Raw genomic sequence first — 25101 nt, 5'->3', positions numbered from 1 at the left:
GCAACAACCATTCCTGTCCCTGCTCTATCCATGTCTCTGAAATGGCCACAGCATCGAAGTCCCAGGTACCAACCCATGCTGCCAGTTCCCCTACCTTATTTCGTATACTCCTGGCATTGAAATAGACACACTTCAAACCACCGACCTGAACACTGGCGCCCTCCTGCGAAGTCAAATCTGTGCTCCTGACCTCTCTACTCTCAATCACCCGTACCCCAAAACTACAATCCAGATTCCCATGCCCCTGCTGAATTAGTTTAAACCCCCCCAAAGTATACTAACAAATCTCCCCCCCCTAGGTTCAGATGTAGACCATCCTGTCTATCGAGGTCCCACCTTCCCCAGAAAGAGCCCCAGTTATCCAGAAATCTGAATCCCTCCCGCCTGCACCATCCCGGTTGAATTCACATCTGACTTTCTGTGGCAGCAGACCTTGAACTGATTGGCCTGCTCGGCAATATCAGAGATAGGGTAAGCAGGGAAGATTTCTTCTCCTGAAGGATATTGGTGAACCTGCTGGCCTTTGGAAAATTTCGCTAGCTTCATGAGTATTATGAATGACGCAACAATTTTATTTCTGATTTATTAATTCATTCAATTGAAAGTCCCCCAGCTGCCATAAAACCAGCGGCTGGTTTAGCTCACTGGGCTAATTCGCTGCTTTTTAAAGCAGACCAAACAGGCCAGCAGCATGGTTCAATTCCCGTACCAGCCTCCCCGGCCAGGTGTCGGAGTGTGGCGACTAGGGGCTTTTCACAGTAACTTCATTGAAGCCTAGTCGTGACAATAAGCGATTTTCATTTTCAAACTATAAGATGTAGGAGCAGAAGTTGGCCATTCGGCCCATGGAATATGATCTGCCATTCAATGAGATCGTGGCTGATCTAATAAATCCTCAACTCTACTTTTCCGCCTTATCCCCATAATCCTTGATTCCCTGACTAATGAAAATATGTCTGTCACAGTCTTGGACATATTTATTGACCCGGCCTCTCCAATTCTCTGCACCATAGAATCACTCCCCTCTGAGAGACGAAATTCCTCTTCATCCACGTCTGAAATGAGCGACACCTTAATCTGAGATGGTGCCCTACGGCCCCAGACTCTCCCACAAGCAGAAACAACCTCGAGCATCCACACTGTCAAGCTCCTTGAAAATACTACATATCTCAGTAAGTTCGCCTCTCATTCTTCAAAACACCAATGCGTGTAGGTCTTCCCAACTTAGACTCTCCTCATGTCAGTCTCTGTGGTGCAATTGGTCAACGTTTTTCACTGCAAACCGAGAGGTCTGTGTTTCAAGACTTTCCACGGCCGGATTCCTCTCTATTTGATGACAGGCGCAGTAGCGATGTGCTGAAGAACCTCTTTTTGTGCTGTGAAATTCCAGCTACCGATGAAAATCCATCCACACCCGGGATTAACCTAATGAACCTTCTCTGGACTGCCTCCAAAATATCTATCCTGAGGTGAGGAGACCAAAGCTGCTCACATCATTGCAATATGCCCTGGTGGAATTTGTATTCGAGTCTCTGGATTTATAGTTTATGCCTCCAGATTACCAGTCCAGTAATATATTGCGAAGCACCCCTAGGACTGTAATATCATCACATCTAAAAGATGGAACAACTGAAACATAAAATACTCGTGCATTGGATCACATCTGGGTCATGGGCTCAGGTATCTGTTATGAGAAGTGATATTGATTCCACTGAGACAAGACTGTTAACCTATCATGGTTTGCATGTTGACATTACATTCTGAAATATTGCTCAGTGTATCTAAAGTTCTTATTCTGGGTGCAGCCTTACATGGGTCAATTTAATTTTCAGAGGCTAGTCTTTTCTTCGTCTTGTGTCTTATTCTTGTTATAAATTTAGAGTACCCAATTAATTTTTTCCAAATCAAGGGGCAATTTAGCGCAGCCAATCCACCTACCCTGTACATCTTCGGGTTTTGGGGGTGAAACCCACGCAGACACGGGGAGGATGTGCAAACTTCACGCAGTCAGGGACCGAGAGTCGGGATCGAACCTGGTACCTCGGCACCGTGAGGCAGCAGTGCGAACAACTGCATGACCATGCTGCCCCCGTCTTGTGTCTAATTCGGACACGATGGTAATAGTGAGCGGTAATTCCACTGGCTCCATATAAAATGTCAGTAATTCCAAAAATAGCATCTGAACACAAGCAAGGCAGAAACATATATACAACTGGGTCTTCACACTGCATGAGCTGCACGGTCACATTGGTTGGAAGCTCGGATTGTTTTCCTTCGAACCGAGCAGTTTTTGGGAGGCGTGGTAAAAATGGTCAAAATTATGAATGGCTTTGTTTGATTAATTAGGAATAAAGTTGATTCACTGGCAGGAGGGTCAGAAATCAGAAGACACTAATTTATGAAATATTAATTTCCCCCTCATTATAAACCTATCAAATTGTAAAAGGACTGGACAGGGAAGATGCAGAAAGGATGTGTCCGATGGCGGGGAAGGTAGAACCAGGGGTCACAATCTAAGGATACGGGGTAAACCATTTAATACTGAGATGAGGAGTAATATCTTCACCCTGGGAGTTGTGAACCTGTTGAATTCTCTACCACAGAACGACGTTGACTCCAAAGTATTGTATGTTTTCAAGGAGGAGTTGGATAAAGCTCTTGGGGATCAAAACTCTGAAGGGACCAAATGATATGGGGGAAAGTGGGAACAGGTTACTAAGGTGGATGATCAGCCATGATCATAATGAATAGCGGAGCAGGCTCGAAGGGCAGAATGGTCTACCCCAGCTCTATTTTCTCTGTCACTGTATTACATCAAATCTGTTTATTCTCATGTTAAATGAGACCCTGTCTTTATCTCTATTAAAGTAACCCCTGTCCCTGTCTATACTACACTGTACTGTTTGTGCTGCACTCAATTAATAATACGCTAGAACATACATAGGATTAGATCACATTAAGTTCCGCCTCTATGATATTCCACAGGAATTTGTATCTTCACATTACACCAAGGCCTGTCTCTGTTGATATTACACCGGACCATGTTCCTGTTACCTGTCTGGATATTATAAATTATTGGACATGTTTGCTTGTTTCTCCAAGTGCAATCATCGTTGATTTTGAGATTATGTTAATTCATGTTAATATCTATAAGTAGTTGTATTAAATGTGTATTTCCTCTGCTATCATGTGGGCAATATTGAGTTGAATACTTTACCACTATCCCAATAATGAATTGGTCTTGAGAGACATGTCTACATGTGAACACCGGTGCACTGCAATTTCCAAAATTTTGTGGAAATCTCTGTTTTGTTCAAAATGATGAATTTACTCTTGTGTTATACTCTATCGATTGGAAAGTTTTTTTTCACGATGATGATTATTTTCCTGCCTCGATTTATATTAACCGATCACCTGTGCACTGGCAGAGTTAGACAGAACCGTGTTCTCACAGTATCGCCACGATGGTAATGGTGGGCACCCATAGGAGAAATGTCCACCCAATCATACAACACTCATCTGGTTAAGAAGAGCAACTAAAATGGCTGCAAAAGCGTATTGGCCGTTTGTGTAGGTATGCATGTGAAACATTTTTCTTAATTTTTGCAACTCCAATCGATCAAGGCGTATTGTTATCTTCAGAATTATTTGGTTGATTTTGCGATATCTTCATATGTCTCGGTCCTCAGCTCTGGTATTCATTCCCTACTCCTCGTTACCTCAATTCCCTTATTAAAATCATCCCATTACCGGCCTCATCAACCACATTTTTAATCAACTATTTACACGTATATTAATCCAGACCTTGACCAGGAATGACTGCAATAGACCCTACCTCAGTTTATAATATTCTAGATACTGTATGAATAATCACTGCTTTAGATCCTATCTCATTTAAGTTAATGAAACTTTGTATCAGTAATCGCTGCACTCGAACCTGTCTCTGTTTATGTTAATCTAGACCCTGTATCAGTAATCACTGCATGGGACTCAGGAGCTGGTTTAGCTCACTGGGCTAAATCGCTGGCTTTTGAAGCAGACCAAGTAGGCCAGCAGCACGGTTCAATTCCCGTGCCAGCTTCCCCGGACAGGCGCCGGAATGTGGCGACTAGGGGCTTTTCACAGTAACTTCATTGAAGCCTACTCGTGATAATAAGCGATTTTCATTTCATTTCATTTAAATCTCAATTTAGGTTCATCTACACCCTGTACCCCTGAGGGATAGGATCTATTCACATTTGGAAGAAAATAGATTTATCAGTGATAGGCAGCATGGTTTTGTGCAGGGAAGGTCATGTCTTACAAACCTAATAGTATTCTTTGAGGAAGTGACAAAGTTAATTAATGAGTGAAAGGCTGTAGATGTCATATACATGGACTTCAGTAAGGCGTTTGATAAAGTTTCCCATGGCAGGTTGATGGTAAAAGTATGGTGTTCAGGGTGTACTAGCCAGATGGATAAAGAACTGGCTGGGCAACAGGAGACAGAGAGTAGTGCTGGAAGGGAGTGTCTCAAAATGGAGAAAGGTGACTAGTGGTGTTCCACAGGGATCCGTGCTTGGACCACTGTTGTTTTTGATATACATAAATGATCTGGACGAAGGTATAGGTGGTGTGATTAGCATGTTTGTAGATGATACTAAGATTGGTGGAGTTGCAGATAGCGAGGAGGACTGTCAGAGAATACATCAAAATATTGTTAGATTGGAGAGTTGGGCAGAGAAATGGCATATGGAGTTCAATCTAGGCAAATGCGAGGTGATGTATTTTGGAAGATCTAATTCAAGAGCGGACTATATGGTCAATGGAAGAGTCCTGGGGAAAATTGATGTACAGAGAGATCTGGGAGTTCAGGTCCATTGTACCCTGAAGTTGGCAACGCAGGTCGATAGAGTGGTCAAGAAGGCATACAGCATGTTTGCCTTCATCGGACGGGGTATAGAGTACAAGAGTCGGCAGGTCATGTTACAGTTGTATAGGACTTTGGTGAGGCCACATTTGGAATACTGCGTGCAGTTCTGGTCGCCACATTACCGGAAGGGTGTGGATGCTTTAGAGAGGGTGCAGAGGAGGTTCACCAGGATGTTGCCTGGTATGGAGGGTGCAAGCTATGAAGATAGGTTGAGTAGATTAGGATTGTTTTCGTTGGAAAGACGGAGGTTGAGGGGGGACCTGATTGAGGTCTACAAAATTATGAGAGGTATGGACAGGGTGGATAGCAACAAGCTTTTTCCAAGAGTGGGGGTGTCAATTACAAGGGGTCACGATTTCAAGGTGAGAGGGGGAAAGTTTAAAGGAGATGTGCATGGAAAGTGTTTTACGCAGAGGGTGGTGGGTGCCTGGAATGCTTTGCCAGCGGAGGTGGTAGAGGCGGGCACAATAGCATCATTTAAGAGGCATCTAGACAGGTATATGAACGGGCGGGAATAGAGGGAAGTAGATCCTTGGAAAATAGGCGACAGGTTTAGGTAAAGGATCTGGATCGGCGCAGGCTGGGAGGGCCGAAGGGCCTGTTCCTGTGCTGTAATTTTCTTTGTTCTTTGTATTAGTGATCATTGCTTTGGACTCTGTCATAGGGCCATGGAGTCTGAGAGTTTTACAGTATAGAAAGATGCCCTTCCACCGATCATTTCTGCAACGACAATCAAGCACCTATCTATTCTAATATCGTCCATAGATTGTCTTCCTACCATAAAATCATAAAACATAGTAGCAGAACCCGGCCTTTCAGTCCATCGAGTCTGCTCCGCATTCAATCATGACTGTTATGTTTCTAATCCTCATTTTCCCGCCTTCTCCCCATAATCCGTGGCCCCCTTATTAATCAATAACCTGTCTGCCTCTATCTTATAGACACTCAGTGATTTGGCCTCCACAGCCTTCTGCGGGAATGAGTTCCACAGATTCAAGACCCCCTGCCTGAATAAATGTATCCTCTTCTCAGTTTTGAAGGATCGTCCCTTAAATCTGAGGCTGTGCCCTCGGGTTCTAGTTTCACCTACTAGGCCTCTCGCTATTCTGTAAGTTTCAGTGTGACCCCACCCCCACTCCCCGCCCCGCGCCCCACTCCCCACACGGCGCCTCATCCTTCTAAACTCTATCCAGCACAGACCCAGAGTCCTCAACCGCTCCTCATATGACAAGTCCGTCATTCCGAGGATCAGTCTTGTGAATCTCCTCTGGAGCTTCTCCAAGGCCAGCACATCGTTTCTTAGATAAGGCGACCAAAACTGCTCACAATTTTCCAAATGGGGTCTGATCAGAGCCTTACAGAGCCTCAACAGTTACATCTCTGCTCTTGTAATATAGCCCTCGCGACATGAATGCTAACCTTGCATTTGTCTTCCAAGCTGCCAACTGAACTTGCATGTTAACCTTAAGAGAATCGTCAACTAGAAATCCTAAGTGCATTTGAGCTTCTGATTTCATAAGCTCTACCCCAATTAGAAAATACTCTCTGTTTCCTCCAAAATGCAGAACCTCACACTTTTCTACATTGTATTCCATCTTCCACTGCTTTTCACACTCTCTTAGCCTGACCAGGTCTTTCTGCAGCCTCTCTGCTTCCTCAGCACCATCTGTCCCTCTACGTATCTGAGCATCATCTGAAAACGTAGCATCAGTGCCCTCAGTTCAAAGGTAATAATAAAATCTTTATTAGCTTTTACATTACATCAGCCTTTAAAGGCTTCCGGATCCTCCGACATCCCATTAATCTTCGCCACATTGCATGCTTATTCCTTTGCTTTTCTGCTGTCCTTGACTTCCCTTTTCAACCATGGATGCCCTGTCCTCCCTTCAGCATGGTTCCTCCTCCTTGGGATTAATTTTTGCAGTGCCTCGTGAATAATCCCCAAAACGTCCTGCCACTGCTGTTCCACTGTCTTCCCTGCTGGGCTCCCTTTCCAATCAAACCTGGCCAGCTCTTCCCTTTATCTTTGTAGTTACCTTTATTCAATTGGAATACCGTTACATTTCATTACAGCTTCTACCTCCCAAACTGCAGGGTGAATTCTATCATATTGTTGTCATTGCCCGTGAGTGGTCCTTCATCTTAAATTCCCTACTCAAGTCTCATTATACATCACCAAATGCAGAATTACCTGTTCCCAACTGGGATCTATCACAAGCTGCTCCAAAAAAAATCTCGTCGATATTTCACAAAATTCCTTTTCTTGGGATCTGCTACCAAACTGACTTTCCCTGTCCTCCTCTATATTGAAGCCCCCATGATTATTATAATATTTCCTCTCTTATGTGCCTTTTCTATCTGCTGATTGATATTGTGCCCCACATTCTGACTACGGCTAGGGGCCTGTACATACCTCACATCAGGGTCTTTTTTCCTTTGCGATTCGTCAACTCTTCTACACCTTCGGACTCTTAATTGCTTCTTGCTATCGAGTTAATTTCATTCCATACTCACAATGTAACCCCGCCCCCTTTTTCCATGCATGCCAATTTCAATGTGTGCAATGAGTTCATTTACCTTGTTCCGTATACTGCCCACATTTAGGTACAACACCCTCAGTTCTGCGTTGACCATCCCTTCTCATCGTTGTCCCTTTTTCTGCTGTGCCTGAAGTTGCATACACGCCTCTATCCGTACTCCGTACTCTAGTACGTGTTCAGGAAACTTTACTAACCTCCCCTAAGCCCTCGGCCCGTTTTACTCGGTTAATGTCCTGATCATTACCCTGCACTCTCACCTTCTCTTTTAACTTTGGTTTTCTAATTTTTCATGCAACCGACCGCCCTCCCCCCAATATTTAGATTTAATACATTACTTCTCAGCATTGAATTTTAGCTGCCACCTATCTGCCTGTGTACATGAAAAAAACAGTGACCTGTTGCAGCCAGGCTGGACGCATCCTTGTTACAACACCAGGGAAGGCGGGAGTGTCATATGAGGAGAGATTGACTATGTAAGGATTGTTCTCGATGGAGTTCAGAAGAATGAGTGGGGATCCCATAGAGACTGATACAATTCCCGCAGGACGAGACAATGTAGATGCAGGGAAGATGTTACCGATGATAGGTGTGTCCAGAACCAGAGGTCACAGCCTAAGGATTCAGGATTCATTTTGGACAGAGATGAGGAGACATTTCTTCACCCAAAGAGTGGCGAGCCTGTGGAATTCATTACCACAGGAAATAGTTGATTCTAAAACATTGAATATGTTCAAGAGGCGGCAAGATATAGCACTTGGGGAGAATGGGATCAAAGGCTATGGGGAGAAAGCTGGATTAGGCTATTGAGTTGGATGATCAGCCATGATCGTGATAAATGGCGGAGCAGGCTCGAAGGGCCAAAAGGCCTCCTCCTTCTCCGAACTTCTATGTATCTATGTATGTAATCGTCTTCCCTGTTTACTACATTGTCAATTTGGGAGACAAATGCAACATTTCAATTGATATCCTGTGAACCCGAGTTCCGAGTCCTGTCTATTAATATATAACAGAAAAAGCAGTGCTGCTAATATTACCCACTGGAGAATAACACTCTGTACCCCACCCAATCTGAAACAATTGTTAACATCTACACTGTATTCTGTCCCTTAGTCACTGTTCTACACATTCTGCTCCTGCCCCTTTAATGAAATGAAAATCGCTTATTGTCACGAGTAGGCTTCAAATGAAGTTACTGTGAAAAGCCCCTAGTCGCCACATTCCGGCGCCTGTTCGGGGAGGCTGGTACGGGAATCGAACCGTGCTGCTGGCCTGCTTGGTCTGCTTTCAAAGCCAGCAATTTAGCCCTGTGCAAAACCAGCCCCTATATAATCACCTGAACATCAATTTTCCCCACTTTTCATATATGACACAGACATTAAGATATTTGTCCCAGACCTCTCCATTCCTCGTGTCCCATCAGAATTCCAAGGACAGCTTTAGTAACGCTCTGCTTGTCTAAACTATTCCGTCGAATTCTCGCAGGCCTGGTACAGTACGGGGTTGCATACAGAGCAAAGCTTCCTGCACACTGAACCAGCAAACACTCAGGCCAAATGCATCACAGGATCAGATAAAGAATAAAGCTTCCTGAAACCTGTCCCATTATACACTCCCAGGGTTGGAATATAAAAGCAGCGATGTGCTACTGAGCCTTTATAAGGCTCTGGTTAGGCCCCGTTTGGAGTACTGTGTCCAGTTTTGGGCCCCACATCTCAGGAAGGACATACTGGCACTGGAGCGTGTCCAGCGGAGATTCACACGGATGATCCCTGGAATGGCGGGTCTAACATATGATGAACGGCTGAGGATCTTGGGATTGTATTCATTGGAGTTTAGAAGGTTAAGGGGAGATCTAATAGAAACTTACAAGATAATACATGGCTTAGAAAGGGTGGACGCAAAGAAACTGTTTCCGTTAGGCGAGGAGACGAGGACCCGTGGGCACAGCCTTAGAATTAGAGGGGGTAAATTCAGAACAGAAATGCGGAGACATTTCTTCAGCCAGAGAGTGGTGGGCCTGTGGAATTCATTGCCGCGGAGTGCAGTGGAGGCCGGGACACTAAATGGCTTCAAGACAGAGATAGATAAATTCTTGATGTCGCGAGGAATTAAGGGCTATGGGGAGAATGCTGGTAGGTGGAGTTTAAATGCCCATCAGCCATGATTGAATGGCGGAGTGGACTCGATGGGCCGAATGGCCTTACTTCCACTCCTATGTCTTATGGTCTTATGGTCTTATGGCCCCAACAGTAAACATTTAGGTACTGAGTAAACTTCCCTTAACAATCTCCCCTCAAATACTCGAAGGACAGGTACAGTACAGAGCAAAGCCCCCTCCACAACATCCGCCATCTAACATGTGAAGGACAGGTAAAGCACATGTAAGGAACAGAGTAAACCTTCCTCTTTGCCGGACCATCAAATACTTGCAGAGCAGGAAAAACGCAGGGTATGTGGAGAGTAAAGTTCCCCATACTCCGTCCCATTAATTGGTGTATAAAACAAAGGATTTATTTGTGCAGGAGTTTGGTGTGAAAATGTCCGCACACACAAAGACTCAGAAAAAAGCGCACATATGTCTTAATGTATATAATCTCAACCGTGTAACAGTGAACACCACACTCGGCCCGACATTGATAAACATTAATCTTGGGCCGTCCCTGCAATCGAACCTGTCTCGCTTTGTACGAATGTATACCCTGAATCAGTAATCTCTGAATTAGATATTATCTCAGTTTTCGTTAAGCTAGACCCTGCATCAATAATTACGGCACTAGAATCTGTCTTACTTTATATTAATCTCGACGCTCTATCAGCAATTAGTGCTCGAGAACCCTGTCTAAATTTACATTACTGAACACCCCCCCCCCCCCCCCCCATCAGAAATCACTGCACTCGGCCTTGTCTCAGTTTATATTAATCTAGATCCTGTCTCAGGAATTACTGTAGCAGATCCTGTTTCTGTTTATATATAATTTATGCTTTGTTGCAGTACATAGAAATATAGAAGTATAGAAGCAGAGACAATAGGTGAAGGAGTAGGCCGGTCGGCCTCTTGAACTTGCTCTTCCATTCATTCTGATCGTGGCTGATCATCCAACTCAGTAAACTGTTCTCGTTTTCCCTCCATATCCTATGATCCCTATAGCCACAAGAACTATATATATAATTCCTTTCAGTAAACATACAAAGTTTTGGCCTCAACTGTTTTGTGTGGCAGAAAATTCCACAGGCTCACCAATCGAGGTCAATAAATTTCTCCACATCTATCTCCTTAGACTGTGTCCCTGATTCTGGACTTCCCTCCATTAATCATTGCTGCACACCCTGTCTCCGTTACTATGAATATTTACCCTGTAACAGTAACCACTGCATTAGAACCCTGACCCAGTTATTGTGAATCCGGGTCTTTTCAAAGAATCATAGAATCCCGACAGTGCAGAAGGAGGCCAGTCGGCCCATCGAGTCTGAGGACCTAACTGAGGACCACCCCTCCACCCTATCCCCATAACATCACCTACCTTTTGCACACTCAGGGGAAATCTTTTAGAATGGCCAATCCACCTGACCTGCGCATCTTTGGACTGTGGGATGAAATTCTCGGTTTCCACTGCACTGCACTGTCTCCACTTGTATTTATCAAGGCCTTGTTTTAGTAATTCCGGTACACCGCCGGCTTTGTTTATTTATTGCCAGTTTCTGTACCTGTAAATGCTACGCTGCGCTCTGTTTTAGTTATTACTGTGAGAGACAATACCGTTATTAATCGTGCAATGGGTTCCATCTCATTTATTCCAGCAATCCTCCGTATCTCTGTTTAAAGTAAAGTAGGTCCTTTCTCAGTTCTCTCTCAATTAGACCCTCTCGGTGTTTATATCTTTCGATAATATATCAGTTATTAATACATTAGATCACGCTTCTGTGGCCTCTATAATTTACTCTAGTTGCGTTTTTACTTGTAGTTAGACCATGTATTTATTTATATTTTACTGCAAACTCTGTTTCGTAGCATTACATTCATCCCTGCTTCAGTTATCACTGTACTTAACCGTGTTACAAGTTTTATTACCCTGGGTCTTGTCTCTGGAATGATTGTACAGGACCAGGTTTCGTTTTATCTTTCCCTCAGCATTGTATCTGTGTATGTAATGCTCTCTGCAGTTAAACATTTGAATAAGAAGGACCATGTTTCTATACATACTACAATTCACCCTTTCTAAGTTATGACTGCACGAGACTGTGTTTACTGTTTTAACAAATAGCTGCAGTCACATTCAGAAATATACTGAGCAACACCTCTCTCTACTTCAATTGACTCTTCTTTAATCATTACTGCATTAGACCTTGTATCTGTTAAAATGACATAATATGCAGGTTAATTAAATGACGCATGAATCCGTGCTGCTGTACATGCTGGAAGTGACAATTTCGGAGCATTTGTAAAACTGCACCAAGTCTCCATTTATATTATGTGACGTCCACTCTCTGATATTATTTTGTTAGACTCTGTTTTATTCACGGCTGAAGTCTTCTGTGTCTCACTTTATGTAACAAACGTTCCTACCACACAGAATAGTGCACCAGATTTATTTGCATTGATTACCGCACAATCAACATCCTGGGGGCTGTCATTGACCGGACACTGAACTGGACAAGCCAGAGGAATACTGTACCTGCCGGAGCAATTCAAATCTTACGGCGAGTGACTCACGTTCCGATTGCCCAAAGCCTGTCCATTATTTGCAAAGCAAAAGTCAGAAGTGTAATGGAATACTCTCCACGTGTCTGAAGTGCAGCTTCAACAAACCTCAAGAAACTTTACACCATCAAGGTCAAAGCTTGATTGTTGCCATCTACAAGATTTACTGTTGGAACCAATCAAGGTTTCATATTCAGCACCTACCAGACCCACGGCAACAACCGTCAGCAAGGACAAGAGCAGCAGATACTTTGGAACACCACCAACTGGAGATTCCTCTCCAAGTCACTCACCATCTTGTCTTACAAATATATCGCCGTTCCTTCACTGTGGCTGGGTGAAAATGCTGGATTTCTCTCGCTAATAGCAGTATAGCTGTAACTGCATTTCAGGGACTGCAGCGATTCAAGAAGGCAGTTCACCACCACCTTCTGAATGGCAACTTGGAATGGGCCATAATTGCTGACCCAGTCAATGGCACCGTGTCCCGTAAATGAATGAAAAACATAAAGGCTGTCTAAAAGATAGACGGATAGATAGACGGATAGACGGATAGATAGACGGATAGATAGATACATAGATAGATAGACAGAGATAGATAGATCTTTGTCACAACTTCCTGTTTCTCTGCTGCCGGTTCCAAACCGCACATCTCACTTCTGAACAGAAAATAAATCCAGGGACCACAATCTGGTGAGAGCATCTGTTAATGCGGCTTATATCTGCCCACAGAGTCAGGACAGAGTCACACAGATCACATTGTGGTGACATTTATAAATGAACCTGTTGTGATCTGTTCAAAGCTTCCATTCCAGGACATAACTGGATGGTCAGTGGATCAGTCACTGAGTTTCCCCGGTTCTCTGAAGCCAGGAAATTATATCTTGCTCCCTTTCACTATTTTATTATTCTCCTTCTCTCTGTGTAATTTATTTTTACTGTTTCTCAGCTTTTCTCTCTCAACACAGCGTCTTTCAATCTTCTCTTCAAATTTCTTCGCTCATTTTTACTCTGTATCCAGTTGGATGGCTCATCTATAATCATTGTCCCAGCATCTTTTCTGTATCTACGTGTGTCCTTAATTGAGGCCGACTAAAAAGCAATCATTATACAGCTTTGCCCGCTGCTAACCCTATCTTTTCACAGAATCTGGGTGTATGCCGATAATTGTCAGGAATATTTCAGAGGTTCATTGCTGTTTACAATCCACTCTGTGAAGAAAGTCACACTGGATAGAACCGGCTTCGAAAAAGCATAATTATCTTTAGTGGCACTAATTCCTCCTGAGATGAGGTTTTGAATTTTTAAGTTTGACTCCCAATTTGGTGATTTAAACATTAGCCTCCGTAAAACTGCCGGATTCGGCTTATGCATGCTTGTGTAGATGGAAAACTGTGGGTAAGAATATGTTTTCAGTTCCTCTGACAGATACACAATAATCACTCAGATATCAGAAATCTCTGGACAATCTCTGGATTGTCCTTCTATTGGTTATAAAAGATCTCAGGTGGAGTCAGTCACACGAATCTCTCTCATTAATGTTTCCAATTGGTTTTACTGTACGGCAGACTGGACTGAGGGCCGAAGCATTTTTGCTTTCTTACAGTTTTACTTCCTAATCAAATTAGGCTCCTTGCCTCCCTTCATATTATCAACAGTCTCTGTTATTGCTACACTGGAGCCGATCTCTGTGATTATTATTATACCAGACCCCAGTCTGACCCCGGGCCCGGCAGTCTCTGTTATTGATACATTGGAGTCGGTCTCTGTGATTATTATTATACCAGACCCCAGTCTGACCCCGGGCTCGGCAGCCTATGTTAATCATAGAATCATATAATTTACAGTGCAGAAGGAGGCCATTCAGCCTATCTAGTCTGCACCGGCTCTTGGAAAGAGCACCCTACTCAAGGTCAACAACTCCACCCTATCCCCATAACCCAATAACCCCACCCAACACTAAGGGCAATTTTGGACTCTAAGGGAAATTTATCATGGCCAATCCACCTAACCTGCACATCTTTGGACTGTGGGAGGAAACCGGAGCACCCGGTGGAAACCCACGCACACACTGGGAGGATGTGCAGACTCCGCACAGACAGTGACCCAAGCCGGAATCGAACCTGGGACCCTGGAGCTGTGAAGCGATTGTGCTATCCACAATGCTACCGTGCTGTTAATAATGCACTGGAGCCGGTCTCTGTGGTGATTATTGTACTGGCCCGCTGTATGACCCCGTTAATGGAAATAATGGACAATAGACACCAAGGATTTTCATCTAAACTATCACGGTGAGAATTGACCACATTATGTGGTCGGGGCTCCGGACTTGGACTTGCACCCACAATTTTCTGACTCAGAGGTTAAGCGTACCACCATGACTTGATGCCGACATGATCTGTCCGCAGTTCCCATTACATCAATACAAAGGTAACACACCACATATACTAGAAATCTAAAATAAACACAGAAGCTGCTGCAAAGACTCAACAGGTCAGAAAGCGGATGGAAAATCCGTTTGTTTTTCGTACATTCACATTCTTTCCACTCTGGCATGAAGGTGCGGAGAGGTTAAAGGATATTGGAGGCTGATTAATAACCTATTTCAGTTTTACAAACACTCCTTCCATGGTCAACAAATCCTGGAGTAGAATTTGGACCCAGGTCAAACAGCTCAGAAACAGAAGTGCTGCCAAATGTGTTACCCCGGCGGGTCGCATTTTCAGAGAGAAATAGTTAGTTTCAGGTCGATGAACCAGGTGCTGATGTTCTGTCAGAGACATGAAACGTGAACTCTGTTTCTCTCCTCACATTCTGCCTGACATGCAGAGGAATTCCAGCAATTTCGGGTTTTATCTGTCTGACACTAACTTCATCCAATTCACATTGCAATGGTGCCTGACTCTAATGCAACATTAGGAAATCATTTGCTGTTGTGTCAATGTTCGCTGTCTCTCACACAGATGCCATTATTTGAAAACCAACTTTGATTGGCTGCACTAGATACTCACTGTGTCAGCATCAGACTCGATCCAGAGAAGTTTTCAGTCATGCACTGCAAGTTGTACCTATCAAAATTGCATTAGACCCTGTATTTAGTAATTTCATAGTCAGCAATTACTTAGGTATTTTAATTGCGTCTCCTAAAATAAGAGTGGACAAAACGCTGCTTCTGTAATGTATGTACAAATAGTCCACCGCCATTCAAGTTTTAATGCTCTAGGGCAGCACGGTGGCCTAGTGGTTAGCACAACCGCCTCACGGCGCTGAGGTCCCAGGTTCGATCCCGGCTCTGGGTCACTGTCCGTGTGGAGTTTGCACATTCTCCCCGTGTCTGCGTGGGTTTCGCCCCCACAACCCAAAAATGTGCAGGTTAGGTGGATTGGCCACACTAAATTGCCCCTTAATTGGAAAAAATAATTGGATAACCTAAATTTTAAAAAAAAATTTTAAAAAAAAAAAGTTTTAATGCTCTAATTCTCCATTATTATTTCTGGAATCTGTATTCCTGTCACTTCGGAATTTGATCCTGATGCCTGCATTATCTTTGACCTATTCCTTTTATTAATGTTCAAAATATTTCTACGATTTTGATCACACAAATACATGCGTTTTCTCGTGTTGTCCTTCAAGATGGAAGCGGTCCTAGGTTTGGAAGACATGTCATGGTGAGTTTCTATAGTACATCTTGTATATGTTACATGATCTGACACTGTTCGTCGGTGGTTCAACGATTGGAAGTTTGTGGAAGTGATAGCAATCAAAGAGGCTGTTTTGTCCTGTGTTCCGAGACTTGACTTGCTCTGGTAGACAACGTATTTATTGGGCTATTCGATTTCAGTTTCTGGTCAATGGTCACCCCCAGAATATTGATATTGGGGGATTCCGCGATGGTAATTCCATTCAATGTCAAGTGGCGATGGTTTGATCCTCTCTTGGTCATTGCCTATACTTGTCACTTATCAGTCAAACCTGAGTGTAGACCCGATCTTGTTGCGTTGTTCATAGGCTGCGAGGGGGTCGCGAATGATGGTTTAATATTGTGCAATCAACAGAGAACATCCTCATTTCTGACTTTATGAGTAAAGGAAGATAATTGATAAAGCAGCTAAAGATGGTTTGGCACAGACCACTATGCTGAGGAATGTGGCAGGTTACCTTAAAGAAATTATTGAGACAGAGCCTCATGTAATACAAAGAGGAACATGCTTAGATTTAGTATCAGTGGATGCTGGGTCTCGTGAAGTAACAATTGGGCATGGACCATTTTCATATTAGCCGAGGTATAATTCAGTGCTATTGTAACTTCCTGAATGCTGCGTGCAATATAAAGAGGGCCTTGGTTCAACATGCTAACAGCTGGGATTCAGCCGTGTACGGTCATAACTGTGCTCTGCAGTCATAATATCAGAAACGTGACCGAGCCTAAGAGATAAACTCGCCATTGTCCCAGGTGACCATAGGTTGCTTTCCTCTTTGAGGGGGAGAACTAGCTGGTGGGAATTAAACCTGAGGCCAGGGGCAAGATTGAGAAGGCAAGTCCTTCAGGAATAACCTTAGCCAGTACGGGAATTTAACACGTGCTGTTGGCCAGGTACTGCATCACAAACTAGCTGTCTAACCAACTGAGCTAGCCTAATACGGTGTCTCGTTTAATTTGAACCCAGACAGGGTCCATTGTCGTAATAATTGAAACAAAACTCTGGTGCGGCCGCATTTGGAGTATTGTGTGCAGTTCTGGCCGCCATATTATAGGAAGGATGTGGAAGCATTGGAAAGGGTACAGAAGAGATTTACAAGAGTGTTGCCTGGTATGGAGGGAAGAACATATGAGGAAAGGCTGAAGGACTTGAGGCTGTTTTCGTTAGAGAGAAGAAGGTTAAGTGGTGACTTAATTGAGGCATACAAAATGATCAGAGGATTAGATAGGGTGGACATCGAGAGCCTTTTTCCTCGGATGGTGATGTCCAGCACGAGGGGTCATAGCTTTAAATTGAGGGGAGATAGATATAGGACAGATGTCAGAGGGAGGTTCTTTACTCAGAGAGTAGTAAGGTCATGGAATGCCCTGCCTGCAACAGTAGTGGACTCGCCAACACTAAACGCGTTCAAATGGTCATTGGATAGGCATATGGACGACAAGGGAATAGTGTAGAGGGACTTTAGAAGGGTTTCACAGGGCGGCGCAACATCGAGGGCCGAAGGGCCTGTACTGCGCTGTAATGTTCTATGTTCTAATCTCTGCTTCACATAATGTCAGCAACCACAGTGTCACTGCCCCCAACTGGCCAAACTTTAGTATTGCAATTTCTGATTGAAACAAAATGTCATGGGGTGTGGGCCTCACTGGCTAGACCAACATTTGTTGACCTTCTCAAACCCATGCCATTTATTTATATTTTACAATTCATCTTTCAGCTGTTGTGGGATTTGAACACATAGTGTCAGAGAATTAGGCTAGCCATCTCAATTACTAGCCCAGTGACATTACCGCTAACCCACTGCCGCCCCTTTAAACATAGTCAGAGGGTGTTTGCAATGCAGAAGACCTTTCCACCAGGCATGCATGTGCTGGCCGAATAAAGGGGTGATTTATCTAACACCACTCATTTCTCTGTAAACTAGCATTGATTTTCCATTTGAGGCAACAATCCAATTCCCTTTGAAAGCATCAGTTGAACCACCTCCCTCATCACGCCCCCCCCCACCCCCCCACCCCCCCCCCCACCCCCCTCCCCCCCCCACCACCCCCCACCACCCCCCCACCCCCACCCCCCCCCCCCCCCTCACCCCCAACCCTTTCCCAATTACCTTCAATCTGTTCCCTCTGGTTCTCGATCCTCCCACCAATGGAAACTGTTCCTCCATATCTACTCTGTCTAGAACCGTCATGATTTGCAATACCTCTCTCGGATCACTTTTTAACCTGCTCATCAAGGGCAGCAGTCGCAACTTATCAAATCCATCTTCGTAAATAAAGTTGCTTATCTCTGGAACATTCTCGTAAATATTATTAGGCAGGGGGTGATTCACCCAGACAACGCCAATGTTCACAGGTAACTCATTGAAAGCAGACACAAGTTGACAGAATCGAAGCTATTTTTGAAAGGTTTACAGGAAGATTGAGACAGCTAGAGATGTAGATAGATTAGGATCGATGAAGAGAATCGATCAAGTGAATACAACAGCAGATTGGTAAATGCAAATCAGATGTATCGACAGTGGAATGGACAAACAGACAAAGGTATAGAGATGACTAAAACAAGCAAAGCCAATATCATAAGATTCCGAAAAGCAAAGACACCAAAACACTCATTGGCCACATTGTTCTCTAGTGCCTCCTCTCCAATGAAGCTTTCTGATGGATGGAGAAGAGTTCGATGGAATTCCTTCAAAACATGAAATCTCCGTAACTTTCAGCATCAAAACTATCTCCCTGATAATGAAACAACATTGCGTTTAATGCCCGCCTTATTCTTATTCCACGAGACAGTCATTGTTGTTTAGTTGGTGAGTTCCTTAAAAACAGATGTTGATGGGTTTATGAATATTAAGGTAATAAGGAATTTTTGGATAGCTCAGGATGTTGAATGTCAGGTCAAACAATCAGGATCTTATTGAATGGCGGAGCAGGTTAGAAAGACCAAATGGCCCACGCGAAATCCTATTTCTTATCATCTTCTATTTCTTCTGTGCAATTAACTGTTGTGGGAACAATTCAAGTGGTTCGATATTCATTGCTCTGACGTCGTGGATTGGCGGAAAACAAATGGACGTTAATCTGATTGGGCGGCAAGGTGGAATAGTGGTTAGCACTGCTGCCTCACATGGCCAGGGACACGGGTTCGATTCCGACCTCGGGTATCTGTCCGTGTGGAGTTTGTACAATGTCCTAGTGTTTGCGTGGCTTTCCCGCGGGTGCTCCTGCTTTCCTCCCACAGTGCAAAGATGTGCAGGTTAGCTGGAGCGACCATGCTAAGGGAGCATGCCCCTTAGGGTGGAATTTCAGGAAGAATATGGAAATTCGCCCGAGATAGGACGGTCTTTCGAAGGGACGGTGCAGACTGTATGGGCAGAATGGCCTCCTTCTGTACTGTCGGGATTCTGTCATTCTATTCCTTGCAGGACAAAAGAACTGTGAGCTGATTGGTTGTCACCTGTTGACTGTCAGGAATGAGCCAATCGGCATAGAGTCTGAACTAAAACAATTCAGGTTTAACTCCCTCTGTTCAAATCCACCATCTGTTCTGTGGACATGTTGGGAGTTACTTTTTACTCATTCCTCTCAGCTGCGGCTCTCTTAACCGGTAATAGCGCAAGTTACACAATTTGCACTTTCATGTTGTACTGACATAGTAATCTTCCCTTTAACTGTTTATTCTCTATATTTGCAAAATATGCCGGTACCTTGATGACATTAATATAACAGAAATGTACCTCTAAATTCCTGCAGGTACAGATTCAGTCTCACAGGAACCGGTTACACTGACAACGTTTGAAGGAGATTCGGTGACGATTAATTACAGCTATCCGACCATTGCTGCTTCATATTCCTTACAGCTGTACCGCCTGGATCGGGAGAAAGGCCCCATCTTCTTGATTAACGTTCCTAATTCCGGTGCAGTTTCCAGAACTGTGGGTGTGGGAAATCGATTTTCTGCATCTCTGGATATTTCGAACAGTGAGGGGAAATTCACCATGCGGGAGCTGCGGCTGTCTGACAGCGCGGTGTATTACTGCGGACTGAGAGACACAGTGACAGCAACCTGAGGGGGCCTCGTACAAAAACAACTCTGTGGTGTAACAGAGGGAAGAGCCGGTGGGAGACTGTGTGTGCGAGGTGGGGCGTGTGTGGGGGGGGGGGGGGGGGTTGGGACCTGGACTTTCCAAAATTAGCAGCAGATTCCTCTGTCTTCAAATAAATCCAAAAGGTTAACAAGCCTAGTGTAACAGGTACAATTTTGAACACAGAACATACAGTACAGAAGGAGGCCATTCAGCCCATCGTGTCCGGCGCGACCAACGTAAGCTCTCACTTGAAATTAATGAAAATCGCTTATTGTCACGAGTAGGCTTCAATGAAGTTACTGTGAAAAGCCCCTAGTCGCCACATTCCGGCACCTGTCCTGGGAGGCTGGTACGGGAATCGAACCGTGCTGCTGGCCTGCTTGGTCTGTTTAAAAGCCAGTGATTTAGCCCAGTGAGCTAAACCAGCCCCTTACACCATATCCTCGTAACCCAATAACCCCTCCTAACCGGTTTGGACACTAAGGGCAATTTAGCATGGCCAATCCACCTAACTTGCCTGCACCCCTTTGGACAGTGGGAGGAAACCGGAACATTTGGAGGAAGGCCACGCAGACACGGGAGAACGTGCAGACTCCGCACAGACAGTGACCCAGCGGGGAATCGAACCTAGGACCCTGTCAAGCCACAGTGCTAACCACTTGTGCTACCGTACTGCCCTTTGGGAAAGGTTTCCTCTGTTCATTTTACATCGAATCAATTTTGAGCATAATGTAAAGATGTGCTTGGAGAATCTATGCCACTTTGTAAATTGAAGATATTACGAAATAAACGCTTAGCTAAAGATGTGATATTGCCTTCCAGCCGTTAAAACAGGTTAACACAACAGGTACATACAGCAGTAGGTATATAACACTGAGAAGTGCAGAAACACAGAACAGGCTTTGTACGTGCATAAAGATGTATCCGATGTGTTTGGATTTCCCAAACGCGTCTTGTGATTATAGCAAACTAGCTGGTGCTCTTTTCAATGAGGCGTTTGTATTCAGCTGATTTTCCTGTGCCTGAAACACACCAAGCCTGTCTTTAGAGGCCACTTACTTATTAATCATTGTTCATCAGATTCAAATCATGTCCTGAAAATAACCTGTTTGTGCTTGTTTATGTTTAGAATTCTTCGTTGTATTATGTGGAAGGAATTTAACGTTGTGAGCGTCATAATCAGGGTACTGTAGTTAATAGAATGTTCCTCAGCTGGCGGGCTTCAGTTTACACTATTGCCGATATATCAAAGCCAACATTATTTGTTGCTTGTCAAGAGCTCTTTCTGAAACATCGAATCAGGAACATACCAAGTTCCAGACCATCTGCAGCGTTTTGCATTCACAATTTTCGTGGCGAGTTCCTGGAGATGCCCAAACAAACAGCCGCAAATTCCTGCCTCGGACAATGGATGGAATAATCAGATGGAACCTGTCTTTGATGTGAACTATGTTAGATGGTGTTTATGTGGATTGTGTTCGGAGTCTGTGCTCACAGGAATGTATTCACGTGTCAGTGTCTGAGCCGCTGTTGTAAACAACCTTCAACAGACAGCGGCTGTGACCCAGAAACCTGCGGCAGTTTTTATTCGAGATTTTCCCTCATTCCCATCACTGTGAGACCCTGTGCATACTAACAGACAGCGGTGTCAGACAGCCGCATCTCCGAGATGGTCAATTGGTACAACTTGTCTGACTGCTGGACTGCATCAGAAAACCGGTCCTGAGCGAAATCCGCCGTCAACTCAGCAACGCCGCCCGTGTGCCTTGGATTCATGTCGCATTACACACACCCCCATGATCTGGCCTGGGTTTGCGAAATCCTCCCAACTGTCCTCACCTGAGACAATTCACACCTCTTTCACCTGTGATTATCCCTCTCACCAGTTTCTCCCTCCGGACCTGTAAAGACTTAATTACCCGCAAAGACTGGCATTCAAAGTATCATCTTGCATCATTGACTTTGTGGATATATATGTTTCTGGGACCCACCTCTTCATTCACCCGAGGAAGGAGCAGTGCTCCGAAAGCTAGTGGTTTGAATCAAACCTGTTGGACGTTAACCTGGTGATGTAAGACTTCTTACTGTGTGCCTCCGGACCGCAAACTCGGGCAGTCTGTCTGGGTATTGACGGTCCCAGAATAAATAATAAGCATCCTCGGTATAAGTACAGGTTGAAGTGACATCTTCTCTCTCTGTCTGTGTGAGTGAGGATTCCCGCTGAGTCACAGAATCTCCATCGCTCAGACATTGAGCACGTAATGAAAGCGGAAATCGTCGATTAAACATTCAACTGAACTGTACTGAGGGTGCTAAGTCAGTTCGTGTTATCTAAAACTAAACGAGTTTCCAGCGCAAAGAAGCTATTCAGCTGAACTGGTCAATGTTCCTTCCACTCCATCTCGGTGAATCAGGAAAACTTCCCTGCCCTTTCTCCCTCTCCTGCTTACCTATTGCCCCTTATTGCATCTTCACCAATCTCAACTGCTCCTTGTGAGTTCTACTTTCTAACCGCTCTCCTGATAAAGATGTTTCTCTTGATTTCCAGATTGGATCATGTTGGATCTCTTATATTTATGAATGTTAGTTTTAGAATCATCCATAAGTATTAGCGACTTGTCCAAGTACCTCTTATTGAAATTCTTCTTCAGTTTGGAGCAGCCTCTTTGTTTACTTCTGAGTCTTACTTTCATTAGAGGAGGGGACGCCAGTCTGTACAGCTTTCCTTAATGGGTGGAATCTCTCAGTTACAGATTCGCCATTGTCGTGTGTTTTTTCTATTGTGTTTTGTGTCCCCATGTTCGACCGATGAGGAAGTGACCAGAAATGCTCGCAATCGATCATAACCCAGAGTCAGTATAGATTTTTCCTCCTCAAGTTTCCATTTGTCAAATTTATTACACCAAAGAGAAACTCGTAAAAAAATTAAACATCTTACAGATAATTAATATAACCCAGACCATTGTGAGAACGGAGAGCGATATTGTTGCTTCAGCATTTTCTAGAGATTTTTTATTCATCTCAGAAACCTGTGCAAAATTAAACAAAAACTGAGACTATTGGCTGAAGCTTGACTGAAGCCACTTCCTGCGGAACATATGACAGGAACATCGCCTCCAGAGCTGCGTCTGATTGGCCTGATATTATTTCTGTAATCACAAGTCTGTGTTTATTGCAGAGGCTGAAAATCTAACCGTACATTTCGCTGATCACTAACAGAACGGTAAAAATCAGAACGGTAAATTTGATCTCTAATTGACCTCAGCGACTGTTTAATCAATAATTGTCCTGAAAACTGTTCCCTGGAAGAATTATCAGTTTGGATGCAGATGAAGATGTTCTATTTATTTCAGTCTCTGTCACTGAATAAATTGAACTGGCTGCCGGGAAGGGTATGGGGAGCGGGGGTGGGGCTAGGGGTGGTAGTGAAGGGAGTCGAGTTTGATTAAGATTCTACTGTGGCACTCAGGGAAATGATCTCTGTGTTGTTCGTGGCATATGCACAGGACGGGGATATACGCTGCCAGTTTAGTATCTGAAACTTGTAATTGAACATACATTTATTTAACATACATTAGAAGTTTGCTGCCTCCATTTTAGTCTGGCGTCTGAACTGTAGTTATCATCTTGTATAATTTAAAGTTCCTCCCATCAAAGAGCTCCAGCATCGTGTGTCTGTTTACTGCGGTGGGAGCGGTTACGGGTTCCTCTTTATTACTATTATAATGTACTTTAATGCAGGTGAATATACACAGGAACTAATGTTAAATTATGTTTAAATCGCAGTGAAGTAACTTATTTTGACACGTGTCGTGTTATATTCAATTGATTATATAATTTTCTCAATTAATTAATATATTATTATTTATGTCTTATTTTTCTTCCCATTTTGAATTCCTGCATCTTGTTTATGCTTTTTTACTCACTATGTTCCTTTGATTCTCTCTATGTTGTTATCTGTTCGTTTGTCTCAAATCGTGTCTCCGACCTTATTGTCTCCACATCACGTCACCGGGTCCCTTCACTGGACCTTGGTTGGTGAATTCGTTGAAACGGCAATTTGAGATGAATTTTATTTTCGACTCTCTGAACTTGAATGCCATGTGAAAGAACGAAAACGAGACAGAGAAAGTTTGTGTGTGTGTGTGTGAGAGAGAAAGAGAAAGAGAGAGAGAAGCGAGATACCGACAGAGAAGCCGAACAGCAGAGAGAGACAGACACGAAAAGAAAGCTGTGCGACACCAAGGCAATGAAAATGCTAAAGGAGTTCATGAGTCCAAAAGCAAAAACGATTGGTGCCCGACTCTCACGAGCACTGAGGGACTAGCCAATCCTGACCTTGGGAAACGCCCATCAGAATCACATTGCGTGAAATCTGCAGGTGATTGGAGATTACTCTTTAATATCAGACTAGAACTGCAACTTACTTCAAACATGATGTTATTTCTTTCCAACTTTAAACCAGGCGCCATGTTCTCCTCATATTGCTTTATGGTGATTCTCAGCATCCTGCCCAGTGAGTCAATATTTACTATAATATTCAATATCACACATGCACATGTTCCATATGTTATGTTCACTCCCAGACGTTTGAAACATTATTTGTCTTTTACAGGAACAAATGGCGAAGACGCAGTGTTCCAGGATCGATCTGAATTAAAGGTTCTGGAAGGACAGAACGTAACACTGGATTGTAGATACTCGACAGCTGCTCTTCGAACTCTGTTCTGGTACATCCAGTATCCGGGGAAAGCTCCAAAATATTTAATGGCAATATATAGCTCTGGGGACGTAAAGAATTCTCCAAATTTACCAGCCAGGTTCTTGGCGGGTTTGCATAAAGAAAGCACAACGGTTCCTTTAACTATCACCGGGGCCCTTCTCTCCGACTGCGCCGTGTATTTCTGTGCCATGGAGCCCACACTGCTGCAGAGATATAGCAGCTGCCGTACAATAACCCCACACTGAGAGTTCCAGTTACTGCCCACCAGAGGGCGGTCTCTCGCCGATAAACATTCAACCTCCACAGTGAAAGCCAACGAGACATTTCATAATTTCAGAGCAAGACGGGGCACCCAACAAAACCAGGCAAGGGCCACTTAGGGAATTAAAGTAGTTGCTTTCAGCTCACAGCTGTAATAAAAATGAGAGTCACAAATTAA

The 25101-nt window shown here is 43.9% G+C and overlaps 1 gene segment (V, D, J or C); it reads left to right on the top strand.

The window, feature by feature from the left end:
• Positions 1-24248: 24248 nt before the first annotated feature.
• Positions 24249-25101, top strand: LOC119960338. The segment is given in 2 exon segments: positions 24249-24455; positions 24555-25101. Coding segments are annotated over 2 exon segments (435 nt in total).

This window comes from Scyliorhinus canicula, unplaced genomic scaffold, assembly GCF_902713615.1.
Source record: "Scyliorhinus canicula unplaced genomic scaffold, sScyCan1.1, whole genome shotgun sequence".
Classification (NCBI taxonomy): Eukaryota; Metazoa; Chordata; class Chondrichthyes; order Carcharhiniformes; family Scyliorhinidae; genus Scyliorhinus; species Scyliorhinus canicula.
The sequence above is the reverse complement of the archived record's forward strand: the minus strand, read 5'-3'. Positions and strand labels throughout refer to the sequence as shown.